Source organism: Somniosus microcephalus, chromosome 3, assembly GCF_052327205.1.
Source record: "Somniosus microcephalus isolate GS21.2 chromosome 3, FLI_Smic_1.0, whole genome shotgun sequence".
Classification (NCBI taxonomy): Eukaryota; Metazoa; Chordata; class Chondrichthyes; order Squaliformes; family Somniosidae; genus Somniosus; species Somniosus microcephalus.
This window is the reverse complement of record NC_140989.1, coordinates 327,721,596-327,736,757: the sequence shown is the minus strand read 5'-3', so window position 1 is coordinate 327,736,757 and position 15,162 is coordinate 327,721,596. Positions and strand designations below refer to the sequence as shown.

The 15,162-nt window shown below is 43.2% G+C and overlaps 1 protein-coding gene across 2 annotated transcripts in view; it reads right to left on the bottom strand.

The window, feature by feature from the left end:
• Positions 1 to 11,733: 11,733 nt before the first annotated feature.
• Positions 11,734 to 15,162, bottom strand: part of hectd3 (HECT domain containing 3) — a 57,637-nt gene continuing 54,208 nt past the window's right edge. For both annotated transcript variants that reach the window (XM_085983121.1, XM_085983120.1), the window contains exon 22: positions 11,734 to 14,089. In XM_085983121.1, coding sequence (XP_085839247.1) covers positions 14,005 to 14,089 — 85 coding nt within the window. In that variant the 3' untranslated portion in view covers positions 11,734 to 14,004. The remainder of the gene's footprint in view (positions 14,090 to 15,162) is intronic.

The window sequence follows — 15,162 nt, the reverse complement described above, 5'->3', positions numbered from 1 at the left end:
AGTCAGACATGATCTTCCCTTGACAAAGCCATGTTGACTATCCCTGATTAATCCTTGCCTCTCCAAGTGGAGACTGATTTTGTCCCTCAGAATTTTTTCCAATAATTTTCCCACCACTAATGTTAGGCTCACTGGCCTGTAGTTCCCCGGTTTTTCCCTACTCCCCTTCTTGAATAATGGAACTACATTAGCGGTTCTCCAGTCCTCTGGCACATCCCCTGTGGCCAGAGAGGTTCTGAATATGTGTGTTAGAGCCCCCGCAATCTCTTCCTTTGCCTCACACAGCAACCTGGGATACATTTCGTCCGGGCCTGGGGATTTATCCATTTTTAGGCCTGCTAAAACCGCCAATACCTCCTCCCTCTCGATGTTAATGTGTTCGAGCATATCACAGTCCCCCCGCCCTATTTCTATGTCTACATCGTCCCTCTCCATAGTGAAAAGAGATGCAAAAAATTCATTTAGAACCCCTCCTACACCTTCCGGCTCCACACACAGATTGCCACTTTTGTCCCTAATGGGCCCTATTTTTTCCCTAGTTAACCTCTTACCCTTAATATACTTATAAAACATCTTAGGATTTTCCTTTATTTTGCTCGCCAGTGTTATTTCATGGCCCCTCCTTGATCTCCTAATTTCTTTTTTAAGTATCCCCCTGCACTTTTTGTACTCCTCTAGGGCTTCCTCCGTCTTTAGCCTTTTGTATCTGCCAAAAGCCCTCCTTTTTTTTCTAATCCATTCTCGTATATCCCCTGACATCCAAGGTTCCCTGTGGTTTTTGGAACCACCCTTGACCTTTACGGGAACATGTTGCCATTGTATGATCTCAATCTCCCTTCTGAAAGCCTCCCATTGCTCCGATGCGGATTTTCCTACAAGTAGCTGATCCCAGTCCATTTTGGCCAGATCCTGCCTTATCCTATTAAAATCGGCCTTCCCCCAATTTAGAACCTTTATTTCCGGCCCATCCCTGTCCTTTTCCATGACCACCTTAAATCTCACCATATTATGGTCATTGTCACCAAAGTGCTCACCTACTAGCACTTCTTCCACTTGGCCGGCCACATTCCCTAGAATTAGGTCCAGTACCGCCCCCTCTCTTGTAGGACCTTCTACATGCTGGCTCAAAAAGCTCTCCTGGATGCACTTTAAGAATTCTACACCCTCTGTGCCTTTCACACTCTGACTATCCCAGTTAATATTGGGGAAGTTGAAATCCCCCATTATTATTACCCTATTATTTGCACATTTCTCTGAGATTTGCCTACATATCTGTTCCTCTATCTCCCCCTGACTGTTTGGAGGCCTATAGTACACTCCCAGCAAAGTGCTTGCCCCCTTCTTGTTTTTAAGCTCCACCCATATGGCCTCATTAGAGGAACCTGCTAATATGTCATCCCTCCTTACTGCAGTAATTGACTCCTTAATTAATATTGCTACACCTCCTCCCCTTATACCCCGTCCTCTGTCTCGCCTCAAGATTCTGTACCCCGGAATATTGAGCTGCCAGTCTTGCCCCTCCCTCAACCATGTCTCCGTGATAGCAACAATATCATACTCCCATGTGTTTATCAACACCTTCAGTTCATCCACCTTATTTTCAAGACTCCTTGCATTAAAATAGATGCCATCCAGCCTTGCCCTTGTATATTTGCCCTGTCTACCAAGCTGACTTGTTTTTTTCTCTATAATTGGCAGCACATCATCCCCTATTTCAGCTCCCCTCTGTATCCCATCCCCCTGCTAAGTTAGTTTAAACCCCCCCCAACAGTGCTAGCAAACCTCCCCGCAAGGATATTTGTCCCGCTCTGGTTCATGTGCAACCCGTCCGACTTGTACAAGTCCCACCTTCCCCAGAAGCAGGCCCAGTGATCCAGGAAAGTAAAACCCTCCCCCCTACACCAACTCTTTAGCCACGCATTCATCTGCTCTATCCTCCCATTCCTATACTCACTAGCACGTGGCACTGGGAGTAATCCAGAGATTACAACCTTTGAGGTCCTGCTCTTTAATCTGTTACCTAGCTCCCTAAATTCTTGATGCAGGACCTCATCCCCCTTCCTACCTATGTTGTTGGTCCCAATGTGGACCACGACCTCTGCCTGCTCACCCTCCCCCTTAAGAATGCCCTGTAGCCGCACAGTGACATCCATGACCCTGGCCCCAGGGAGGCAACAAACCATCCTGGAGTCACGTTTGCGGCCACAGAAACGCCTATCTGTTCCCCTTACGATAGAATCCCCTACCACTATTGCTCTCCCACTCTTTTTCCTCCTTTTCTGAGCAGCAGAAGCGTCCCTGGTGCCAGGAAGCTGGCTGCTGCTGCCTTCCCCTGGTGAGTCATCCCCCTCAACAGTATCCAACTTGGTATACCTGTTTGAAAGGGGGATGCACTTCCTGCCTGCCTCTGTTGCTCCGCCTGATGGTCACCCCCTGTGCAGCCCTACCCTGAGGCGTGAACAACTCGCTAAACGTGCTATCCACGACCCTCTCAGCATCGCGCATGCTCCAAAACTCATCCACCCGCAGCTCGAGCGCCACAATGCGGTCTACAAGTAGCTGCAGCTGTATGCATTTCCCGCACACATGGTCGCCAGGGACACTGGCAGCGTCCCTGACTTCCCACATAGAGCAAGAGGAGCAGAACACGGGTCGGAGCTCTCCTGCCATGACTTACTCCTTTAATTAATCTAAAAATTTATTCAATACCCCAGTTACAGGTATACTCTAGGGCGCTTTATTTACCAACTGTCCTCACTACAACACAGAGCCCCTAGAAATTTAACACCACAGAAATCAAGCTTGTAATGAAAAGAGAGAAATACTCACCAACCAATCACTTACCTGCTCCCTGGTGACGTCACACCCCGATTACTTTTTACCTCTCTGCAACTTCTGAGCTCGCAGACTGGAGTTTGGTATGCCTCTCCTGGCCCCGCTGCCGCTTTTATTACCTCGCCGCCGAGTCTCCCACAGGTCCCGCCTCTCGCTGCCTGCCGCCGCTGCTCTGAGGCCTCTCCTGGCCCCGCTGCCGCTTTTATTACCTCGCCGCCGAGTCTCCCACAGGTCCCACCTCTCGCTGCCTGCCGCCGCTGCTCACCCAATTCCCAGCTCTGAATTTTCCCAGCTGCCCTTCATCATAAAGTGGTCTATTTCTTTCTCTGATTGAGCCACACCATAGCACAAAACACAGTGGGTCCACATGTGGAAACAGACTGGCCTCTGGTTCAAGCCGACCTCAAATGGAAAATATTCCATATATATGCACAAGCATGCTTTGATTATAGTCTTAGGGAAATTTGGGGCCGGAGGAACAGCTCTGGCATCACGGTGGTGACATTTGTTTTCGGCAGTGGCACAAAATGGCGATCGCAAATCAGCAGCCAGTTTTACACTCCGCTTGCTTCTCTGTTCCATTGCTGTCATGTTTTTCACCAGTGGGAGTGGTAGTGTCCATCTTCCCTCTAATGCAGATACATACCACAATGTCAAAAGCAAAACACTGCGGGTGCTAGAAATCTGAGATAGAAACCGAAAATGCTGGAAACACTCAGCAGGTGAGGCAGCATCTGTGGAGCGAGAAACCAGAGTGAACATTTCAGGTCGATGACCTTTCATCATTCTGCAGGAAGAAGTGAACTAATTGCAATATTGGAGTTCTGACGAAGGGTCATCGACCTGAAACATTAACTCTGTTTCTCTCTCCACAGATGCTGCCTCGCCTGCTGAGTATTCCCAGCATTTTCTGTTTCTATTACATACCACAATGTGTTACACTGGTTAAGGGAAGGCATGGATTATATTCCAGAATTAAGCATGTACATTATAGCAGATTCAAGTACAGAGCCCAGAAAATGTCTCAATATTAACGTAGCCTTACTCCTCTCTCTCTCTGTCTCCTGGGGAGAAGGAGAATTGGAGACAGATTTGATCTCCCTGACAAAAAGGTTCTAAATATTGGCAATACTTAATTTTTTTGTTGCACTATTTGGCCTCTGGCTTTCACTTTACTCTTACATCATTACATACCATTCTTACATTCTGCATGAGGAAGTGACAGATAGGGTGCTAATTGCAATATCTGTGAGGGGCAAGGGGGGAAAAAACAGAGTTAATGTGTAACACATGGTGCTGCTGGCAACATGTGAAGATGACATTCAGTCATCAGGCTGAAGGTGCTATTTCGAATCCAGAATTAAAGACTAGCAATCGTTTGGCTGTCTCGTTTGTAATCGAGCTTGATGAGCTGGCCTGAGGGAGGAGGACGAGGAGGAGATAATGAAGGAGGAAAAAAAGGGGAGGGAAAGGAAAGTCTGTGAAGCAGGTAATACCACACACAGAGATTGAGGCCTAGGCTGTACTCACAGGAAACAGTTGCAGTAGGCCCCACGCTGAGATCAGTTCTTACGGCTGATTCTGGCATCTGTTTTATTTCTATCTTTCAGGGAGGGGGAGGGGAGATAAAATTCTAATCCACTCTGATATTAAAGGCTTCTACCTAGAAAATGTAACATTTTAAAATGTAAATAAAAGTATCTATATGTGACAACATTTGCTTATAAAACTACAAGTAAATTATATTATTGGAAAGATGCACTTCACCCCTCCAAAAAGCCTAAAGGGCTTTATATTAATTGGACCACCCAATTACACAGGCCAATGGTTTAAATTAAATGGGGTACTATCATGTAAAGCGTGTGTTATTAATTAAGTTGTGAATATTACATTGTAGAATGTTATTAATTTGATAGAAACAAATACATTTTTGAATAAGCCATTTGATGATGTTACTAGTATGCTTCTCCCACCATGTCTCTAATTCTTACTATATTTGTGTGTAACTTGCTACTTCCTCACCTAATTTTATTTATAGGCTATTACAACTCTGCAGTCTTTATTTTATTTATTCTCGGGATATGGGCATCGCTAGCAAGGCCAGCATTTATTGCCCTCCCAAGTTGCTCGTGCGAAGATGGTGTTGGACCTTCTTCTTGAACTGCTGCAGTCCATGTGCTGATAACTAGGTATTTCCAGGAATGTGTGTCTTGGAGTGCAAGAAACAAAACTCGGAGTTAAATTAATGTAACATGGTTGTTGCTGGTACTAAAATGTTCTTTTGAAAAGGTAGGACAAGAACACAGTAACAAGGCCACTCCAACCCACTCGGATCACTTGTCCCTTCCTCCCTTTCCCTTATATTGCCCAGGTCCCTAAATACTCTCAAATTATTCCTCCCCATGTACCGATCCTCCTCAGGTCGCTTGCTCATTGCTCTGTCCCCTCCTCTTGGATTCCTAATTTTGGAGCTCAAATTCTTCTACCTCATCTATTTCCTGTTCCTCTAGTTTCTATTCTCTTTCCTGCTCAGGACTAGTTTCTCACTTTTCCCTTCATCCTGTTTGAACATTTAGTTCTTCTATCTCCCTGTCTTTTCTCACAGATGTCTTTTGTTACTCTCTCTTTTCTTCTTTAGATTGTAATTTTTTCTCCATGCACATTCTGCTCAGGTCTCTCATTACTTGGTTATTCTGCATGGGTTTGTACTTCCTCTTCCCCCCCACCCCATCCTCTCTCAATCAGAGTAATAATTCCTTATTCTCTCCTGCCTTAGGTTTTGTTTCCTCTTCTGATCTTTCCACCCACAAACCACTTCCTCATCCTGCTCAGGTTTATTTTAATTATCCTTGCTCATTGGAGTTGATGGTTCATTTCCCATCCCAAGCAGGCCTCTAGTTGCTCTTTTTCTCTGCTTGGGTCTTAGGTTCCATTTCCCAAGTTCCCCCACTTTGGTCTTGACTTCCTCTCCTTACCCTTGCTGAATCTGAAATGTTGGCATGCACATCACTGCTTTGTGCACACATGGACAACACTAGCTTTAAAAACAAGAACACCGTGAGTAATGTCACAGCAATGAAACTTAAAAGACATGCAATTAAAACCTTGTGAACACTTATTTGATCCATGCAATTCTGGTTCAAGCATAGGATTCTCATTTTTGTTTCTTTTGCCTTTGTTATATAGTGAGTTATAGAATATATGCATGGCTAATACCATATTTGGCAATTAGAGGAAGCCAACAGATCTAAATATAGTTACGTAATAAATGAACAGTCTTTCCTAAATAACAACAGAAAATGCTGGAAACACTCAGCAGGTCAGGCAGCATCCGTGGAGAGAGAAACAGAGTTAACGTTTCAGGTCTGGGACCATTCGTCAGAACTGGAAAAAGTTAGAGATGTAGCAGGTTTTAAGCAGGTGCCGAGGCAGGGAAAGGGGGAGGGGAGGAAAGAACAAAAGGGACGGTCTGTGATAGGGTGGAAGGCAGGAGTGGTTAAATGTTGCCATGGGGACGGCAGAATCATCAATAGCTGCTGCCTGAAAAAATAGGGGCCGAGGTTATGGTCTGAAATTGTTGGACTCCATGTTGAGTCCAGAAGGCTGTAAAGTGCCTAATAGAAAGAGGAGGTGCTGTTCCTCGAGCTTACATTGAGCTTCATTGGAACAATGTAAGGGGCCGAGGACAGAGATCAGTATGGGAGTGGAGCGGAGAATTAAAGTGACAAGCGACCGGAAGCTCGGGGTCACGCTTACGGACTGAATAGAGGTGTTCCGCAAAGCAGTCACCCAATCTACGTTTAGTCTCCCCAATGTAGAGGAGACCGCATCGTGAGCAGCGAATCCCTTCCCACTGTCCAGGGCCTGAAACACTCCTTCCAGGTGAAACAGCAATTTACTTGTACTTCTTGCAATTTAGTATACTGTATTGGCTGGAATTCCCTCCCTAAACCTCCCCATTTCCTTTAAGATGCTCCTTAAAACCTACCTCTTTGACCAAGCTTTTAATCACCTGTCTTAATATTCTCCTTCTTTGGCTCGGTGTCATTGTTTTGCCTGATTACGCTCCTGTGAAGTGCTTTGGGATGTTTTGTTTTATTAAAGGTGCTATATAAATGCAAGTTGTTGTTCATGTGCTTCCAGTGGGCCTGCCAGAAAATGAGAATGGGTGACCATTGCAATGTTGGGCCAGATTAGGGAAGGACAGGATCAGACTCCGCTATGCTGCCATGATCTCTCCCCCCACCACTCAGTTAAATAGCCCGGCAACACCTACTGCCTTGGCACACATTTAAAGAATGACAGGTACTGGAAGGCTGCTTATGCCTGTAGATTCCCACCACAGCTTCAGGCACGGTTTTCCCAAGTGAGGATAAAAATAGGAATGTATATCTGCAATCCAGAACATATGTACATCAAATAACATAATATTTCATTGGTACAAATCCCCATCTAATTTATTTCATGTAGAGCTTCAACTCCAGGTTTAAAAAAAAATTGAGACACCTGGACCAAAGTACAGAACACCGCCAAGGTTGAAAAACGAGGATGGGATAAATTACAAGTTCTGCCGAGGTAATGTCAAGGTTGGGTACGAACATGTAGATTGTTGGAGAAAGGACTGAGAAAAGCAAAAAAAGAGTTTGAGATCCTGGGGGGGCGCAAAGAAATAAGTTACGAAGCAGAGACAGTGCAACAAGTCTTAATTTCAACACAATGAGGACACAAGGGGTAGGAAGAGCACACAGGAACAGTGCATTTGGAGGTGACAAGAAAGAACAAGATCAAATAGAATACTTCAATGCAAAATCCCAATCCGAGCATTATCCTGTGTTGTTTGTAACCAAGCGGTCAGAAAGTACCACCAATCCACTGCCAAATGACATCTGGTGATTTTAATCACTTTGTACAAAATCTGGTTTTGTTCAGCATTTTCTATTGGCTTTTTATTGACTTGTTGAACTGATGATTAAATACGCTGGAGTAGAAAGATTTGCCAATTGTTCTTTTCTGTCCCAGGTTTACAGAATTCTTGAAGCAAAAAGTGTGCAATTTCTTGGCAAACCAGTTAACTTTTTATTGGAATTAGACAACATATGAAATGGGAAGCAAGATGATGTTGGTCCTCGCAGTGTTTTTCCAAATAAAAAATGATTTTCATTAGTAAAGATTGGGAAGGCACTATTACTATGATTGTGTGTGACAGTTTGTAACAATCTTAAGCTCCATCTATACTCAATTCATTAATGTTTTGTTTGTATGATCAGTCCAGGGTTTTTATTTTCACTTCTACTGACATTATATATTTTATACAGTTGATGTCCCATGGCATTGCACACACTAAGTCAAAGAAAATCAGCTCTCTTATCGATCTCTGTTGTCTTCATGTTGCTGTTTCTTTCTTATGCCCAAAAATGCTGCAAATGCCACAGCAACTTCAGGCGAGGGCAGATGTGCGATTAAACAGGGGACAGTGAGAAGTTGCTGTCGGAGATGCGCCACTCGGCCGTTAGCTTCGCAAAAATGGCACCTCACTGCCTGGCTCCCCGGGACCGGCTTTTGCAATGTTAAAGTTCAACTGTGAATGGGCAGGGCAGCCCCTTGAATGGGCAGGGCAGCCCCTTAAAGGGGCCACGCACCCCCCCCCCCAAAATAATTACAGGGAACGTCTTCACACGAAACTTCACCCAAATAAAGCTTTTTGCAATTTAGCCTCTAGCTTTCATCAAATAATTTTGAGGAACAACTGATCAGGAATTGCTGAAAACTAAAGAAAAATATCCAAGCTGTAAGCTGACTGAATGCATTCTGGGAAACTGCTTAGACTCAAATTCACCTCACAGCTCTGGCAAAAGTATCAAGTCAAAGTGTAGGCTTTTGGAGAGATTGAGCCTTTCAAGTAAAAACTCGAAATGAAGGGATTAAAATACATAAAGACTTTTATTGGGTAGATTTAAATCATGTTATTGTGGAAATATGCACTTTTAAAAAATCTTGTTTAAACCCTTTTTGAACATTAGAAATTTCAGTTAAAGAGAAAGAATGCAAGATTAAAACTTTTCAGAAAGCATCTGGAGTGATTTGTGAGGTGGTGGGGGGTGTAACATAGGGCCACCAGGTGGCCATATTGTGCAATTACATGGTAACACATTTTCATAGATGATTGCCATTAGAAATGTAGACGTAGGAAATTATAATGGAAAAAGTTGACGACAGTAAAGTGTGATAAAAGGATTTGACAATAGGAAGTTAAGTTTTGTAGCTAGGAAGTGAGTGTAGATACAAGCTTTTTAAATAAAATATGGATAAATTATCTAAAGGTTTTCGTCCACATTCTGCAGCTTCATGGCTTCTCTCGGGGGAAAAAAAAATTGTTTGTGCATTACCTCACTTAAACCGCTCCATCATTGGTGGCTACTCTTTTACACACTCCTCTCCTACTCCCTGGAACTCCCACCCTAGGTCACTCCATCTTGCTAACTCCCTCCCTGCCTTCAAAAGGCTCCTCAAAACCAGTTTTCTTTCACCATGCCTTTGCCTACCCCCAAATTTTTTCCACACTCACTCCTTTTTCCCCTCCTTCCACGCAGCATCCCTTGATTTTGACTCACCATTGTATAGTACTTTCAGAGATCACTCTGTATGGAAGGAGCGGTTCATGTGAAGCATCCCTTTCAGCAGATAAACAAGAATGTTGAAAAGAGCACTCTGTACCACAGCATTATTAGTAAGTTGCTTTTATAAACCATGGTAGTTTGGTTTCTTTGTGAGCTTAACTTCAAGATTAGGTTATTGCCTATAATTCACCAACAGGCATCTAGTATGTATATCATCGAGGTTACACCATTTTTAAAAACACAGAACATCTAGAGCTACACACCTACTCCCTGGAATCCATACACTATGCCCCTACCCCTGGAACTCCCACCCTAGGCCCTCCCATCTTACCTCCCTTCCTGCCTTCAAAAGGCACCTCAAAACTCCCTCCCTTTGACCATGCATTTGCCCTTCCCCACTCAAATTTTCCCTTTCTCCTTTCCCCCCTTTCCCTTCCACTCAGTATCCACTTTTGTGGTGTTAATCCAGTAACTGGGGGTGGAGTGGAGTGGGGGGCAGGGATACATTACAACAGATGCATGCCCACTATTGTGCCCTCAGGCTGTGAAAATGGCCATCCTCTCTCTGTGCCATTTGCAGAGCTGCTACCATTTACCCCCCCCAACCCCATCCCATTTCTGGACAGGGCACAATGGTATGCCCAGTGGGAATTCCATTTTATTTTTGCTTCTTGGAAGAGGAGGAGCAGCAATAGAGGGAGGCCAGACTGGTGTGACTACATGAAGAGCATATGGTGCCCACCATCCATTGATAGCCCATACCACAACATACATCCAGAGGCAAGCCTACCTGCATGTGTTTGAGGGGCGGTGTCAGTGGAATATTGCATTTCAGAGTTATGTCATTTGTTTCAAACAAATCTGCAACTCATCTCCACTACAGGCACTGCTCTGCCAGTGGCTGTTAAGGCTACTACTGCTCTTTACTTCTATGCAATGGGGTTCATTTTAGGTTGCCATTGGCAATATCTGGAATGTATACCAAATAGGCATGCAAAGATGCATGAGGTAGCAATTTCACCTTCTTCCCAATGAACGACAGGCACCAAAACAGAGCAGTACAAAGTTTGAGTGGTTAGAGTCACAGATTGTACCCATGTTACCATCTCTTAATTAATGCCTAGAAGTATGTCAACAGGAAAGGGGACCTTTCAATGCGCACCATTGTGCAAGTAAATACTCACTTCCATGGGTTCTGCCATGCATTCATTTTAAGGCAGTTCACCATACCAGCACTTCAATGTAAAAAAAGGGAAATGATTGGATGGCTCCTCACTCAGATCAAGTTTGTCCTCACCAGCTATGACTATTAACCATCATGTTTCAGGAATTTTTAAAAACTATTTTTGAACAGAAAGGATTGGGAAGAGAGTTACATTTAAATGTTGGGTTTTTAAAGCAAAGTGTATTCACAAACATTTTTTAAAAAGCACCGAGACCAAAGGTGGCTAAAACACGAAGGGGCTAGACATTGAATTGGTTTCCAAAACAAGAAGAAATTTGTTAACCCGTCTCAGTAATCAAGAAACTCGCTGGTGTTTTGGAGGACCACAGTCCCAGGCTCTCGACAGGAGTTGTTTGGCATAGGTCCTCTGCTCAGGTTGTGAACACAGGGGAATAAAAAATGGAGACAGAAACACTTGCTCACTGTCAGATTATTTTTTAAATAGAAATCTGTGGGGGCAAACTTTCACCATGTTCAGAAGGTTAAAGCAAAGGAGGATGTTTAGAAGTTATTTTGTTTAAGTGAAGCAAGATGATCCACTGCTATGAGGAAGTGTCACGTGTTTACTATGTAGCATTATGCAAAGATAAGTTGTTTTGATCGAGTTGAGTACGATCATAATTGCTGCTGTATGTGTTCACTTGCTATCAGACTCTGCTACCCGAGTTTTAGCCCAATTCCTATTGCGCACAAGTCCACAGCACAAAACAGACCATCATTTGGAAGCCTGGATATAAAAGCAAACAGTTAATACCAAATGAGCCAAGGTAAGGAATATTGTCCAAGGGGATAGATTTTTTCTTCCATTTTGCAGCCATTATCAGCACTGAACAATCCAAAGTCAGACACAACATGGACCAGATGCAAGGTAAACTCCCTGATGCAACAGTGCACTGCTCACGAGACTAGGCATCCTTGCAGTCTCTCAAAATGATCCATCAATTTAGAGAGTAAATTACACACCATGAGCAGTCTGTGCTGTGGAACTGGGTTGAGACTGCCCAACTCATTTTACCAAAAACACTTACCATGATTATAGAATTCTGAACACTCAACTTTAGGGTTTTTGAAATGCAGTTTTATTGTGGAAACTGTTGGTGTATATTATAATAATATTGACAAAATATTATTTCATATCTCAACTCAATTTTAACACTTTAATACAATATTAAGTTAGCCAGCCTAAATTACACATTTTACTTAAGTCTACCAGAGTAGCCTTACCTCACTGTAAAGATGAAGAGCACAAACTAGGAAATCAGATTCAACTAGGTAGGAAGAAGTTGGTTATATGCACCTCAGATTTAAATCGTCACTTTAACCCCATATTTCCTTCCATTAGATTCCCACTGGCGTTACCTATTGTGGCAATAACTACTTCAGCAGAAAGGGTAGGACAGGACTGTCGTCACTTCCGCGAATTCTGTCCATTCTGCTCTTCAGTGAACAAGACTGGTCCTGCTGGATTTTGTTCCTAGCAGAGACCGCCATTGCAGTACTCCATCTACTGGCCTGTCTGGGAGATGACAAAACTCACTGAGTGGGAACATTCCTCAATTCTGTGCTCCCAGTAGATAGCTACACTTGAAGGGAGTGGGAGTCAGAGATAGTGCAAAGGGTACTGCAGTACGGATTCTCCAACCTGTGCTCCTTTTGAACATGGGTCCCTGCTGGGGGAACAGGATCAGTAACTTTACTTTGGACACAATGTGATTCAAAATATAGTTTCTGAATGATTTTGGCAAAATCAGTTAGCAAGCCACCCAAACGACAAATTGGATGATTATTCAAAATTGTTTTCAAAACATTTTAATACATAACATTTCTAGACTTTGGACACAAAGCATTCATGCTTTTCATTGCTGCGTGAGCTGGGATTAATATTTAGAAACAAAAATGACCCAACATTTCAGCACAAGACTAGGTCATATTTTGAGCTACTGCCTGTGATAGCAGTGTGCTTCAAACTGCATTGCTATACTGTGACAGAAACAAACATCCACATTCAAATTTAAATCTCTGGCTATGGAAAAACTCTTGAATACAAGAAAAACTCCAACATTTTTCAGCCGTTTCATTTCGTCAACTGTACAGCCCAAGAGTATACAGGTGTATGGCTAATGGGATCTATCTATTCAAACTATCGACCAGCTGTCATAGCAATCTTGCCAATTCATCAGTTGTGCATTCTGAAATCAAGTCCCCTCGTATATAGTACATCATTCGCAGTGCAATGCGTGATTATTGATCTGAGTTATATAATAGACTTTCCTGTCCCAGTGGGGCACAGCATCTGTTGCTGTTTATTCGTTAGTAACCAATGAAGCATTGTTCTGCGCTAATTTTATTTTAATTATGCCTTGTTGGTACACACAATTAGTTAATTAGCCTTTACCAATGCTATTCCGGAATAGGCGGTTAGGAGCAGCACATTAGGTAGTACTCTTGCTTCTAATTCAGAAGGTTGACGGTTCAAGCCTCACTCTTTGAACTTGAGCACATAAAAGGAGCAGCACTTGCAGCGAGCAATGGCCAGGATATCAGGCCTACAATTCATATTATTCCAGTCATTTAAGTTAACGGATGGAAAAATCAGGCAATACGGGCTCACAATTTCCTGGCCAGCAATTAGTGCACAGCAAGTGGCTGGCCTCAGAATCAGCCCTATAACCGAGATGGATACTCCAGTGCAGTACGGAGGAAGTCTGCCCATTCCCATGATTCAAGTGGATATTAAAATACTTCCCTCAACCAACACCAGAAAAGAGATTTTATCTGGTCATTCATCCAGTTTGCTGTTTGTGGAACCTTGTCTGCAAATTGATTACCACATTTGTGTACAGTGACTGTACCTCAAATATAATTCATTGGTTGTGAAGCACCTTATAAATGGGAGTTTTCTTTCTATAGGATTAGCCAAGAACATGGTGTTCAATTTTACCTGTTTGCAGAGGATTGCCTACCCTCCATGCTTCAGAAAATATTTTTTCTCTGTCCAAACCAAAGTGGTGATCTCACAGATACAACCATGTAGCTCTAAATGAAAACCATTGCAAGGTAGGAGGGCTTCATGGGTCACGTTGTGACTCACCACTTATTCAGGACTTGTGGACTAAACATGGGAATTTTTAGTTCTAATTGGATAAAGTGAATCACCAGGACTTGGAAATCCAATGGAGGAAAAAAAAGGGGAAATAAAAGATAAATCTCTGAATCTCGAGGAATTAGCATTCATATAGGCGACACAAAACTTTAAGGCAGCTGTAAGTAGGCCACAACCACTTTCAGCAACCACATCCTGTTCTATTCCACAGTAGATAACTGATGTCACTCTTCCCAGGGTACCATATCCGTGTCTATAGCCACGCAGTTGTATGCTGCATATCGTAACCTCTCTTCACAAAACTTCGCACTACAAATAAAGCATAGATTAAAAAAAAATTTAGAAGTTACTTATACATGTATGCGACTGTACACATATGTATGTTCTTTAATTATTGTTATTAGTGAGGAACCTTAAAGTAGTCAACATGGAAGCTTCAGTGGCTCACAAATAGCTGCTGTTGACCACATAATAACTGCACTTAGTTCAGGAAGGAAGACGAGCAATCAGCAAAGCAGAAGTGGGTGGGTTGGGGGGAAAGAGAGAGAAGAAATGAGGCAGTGTTTGAGGAAGGCCAAATGGGAAGGTCTCCTTAGATCAACTGCACAGAACAACAATTTGTACTTATATAGTGCCCTTTAATATAGAAAAAGTCCAAAAGGACCATTTTAGTCGACATACAGGAAACCAAATTAACTCATTGAAACATTCACGATGAGCCAGATTGCCTCTTTGTGCTGAAATTGCCAATATAGTTTTAAATTTGCATTTTCTTTCAAATGACCTTTTGGTCTGAATTTGTATTCACCAGAGACCGGGGAATGGAACCCTTTCGCTATTGGCCACTCAACGTCAGCATCAAGTGGGTACAACGCAGTCAGCAGATGTTGAGGAAAGTTTCTTCAATAAATGTGCCTCGGTGCCATCAGCAGCAGAGCAGCCCCAACTGCAACCATGCGATGTTTTTCCATTTCCCACACCAGCCAGTCCTGCTGCCTGTGAGGAAGATGCTGAGCTACGGATAGTTTCATCCTGCAGGTCCACGATCCTCTGCATCTGGACTGAGACCAGTCAATATATTTTATGTAAGATTCCTTTTCAGCCAGCAGCATGAGGAGACTGTCACACCATCAGTCTTAGCTTCAGCTGCAATTTAAACAGCGATGAATGACCGCCAGCAAACCCAGTGCACAGGCCAGTTTCCTTAAAATTTGAACTGGATGTGGCTCAGTTTTTCACATTTCCGCCACGCCTGTGCCAAGCTCCAACCAGGACAGCTTGTTTAATCAGCTGAATGCAATCACATGACTCTCAGTGCAGTTGATTTTACTATCAGTTTATGTATCCAAGCAACGAGGGGTAATCCAATGGATTCTTAGTTC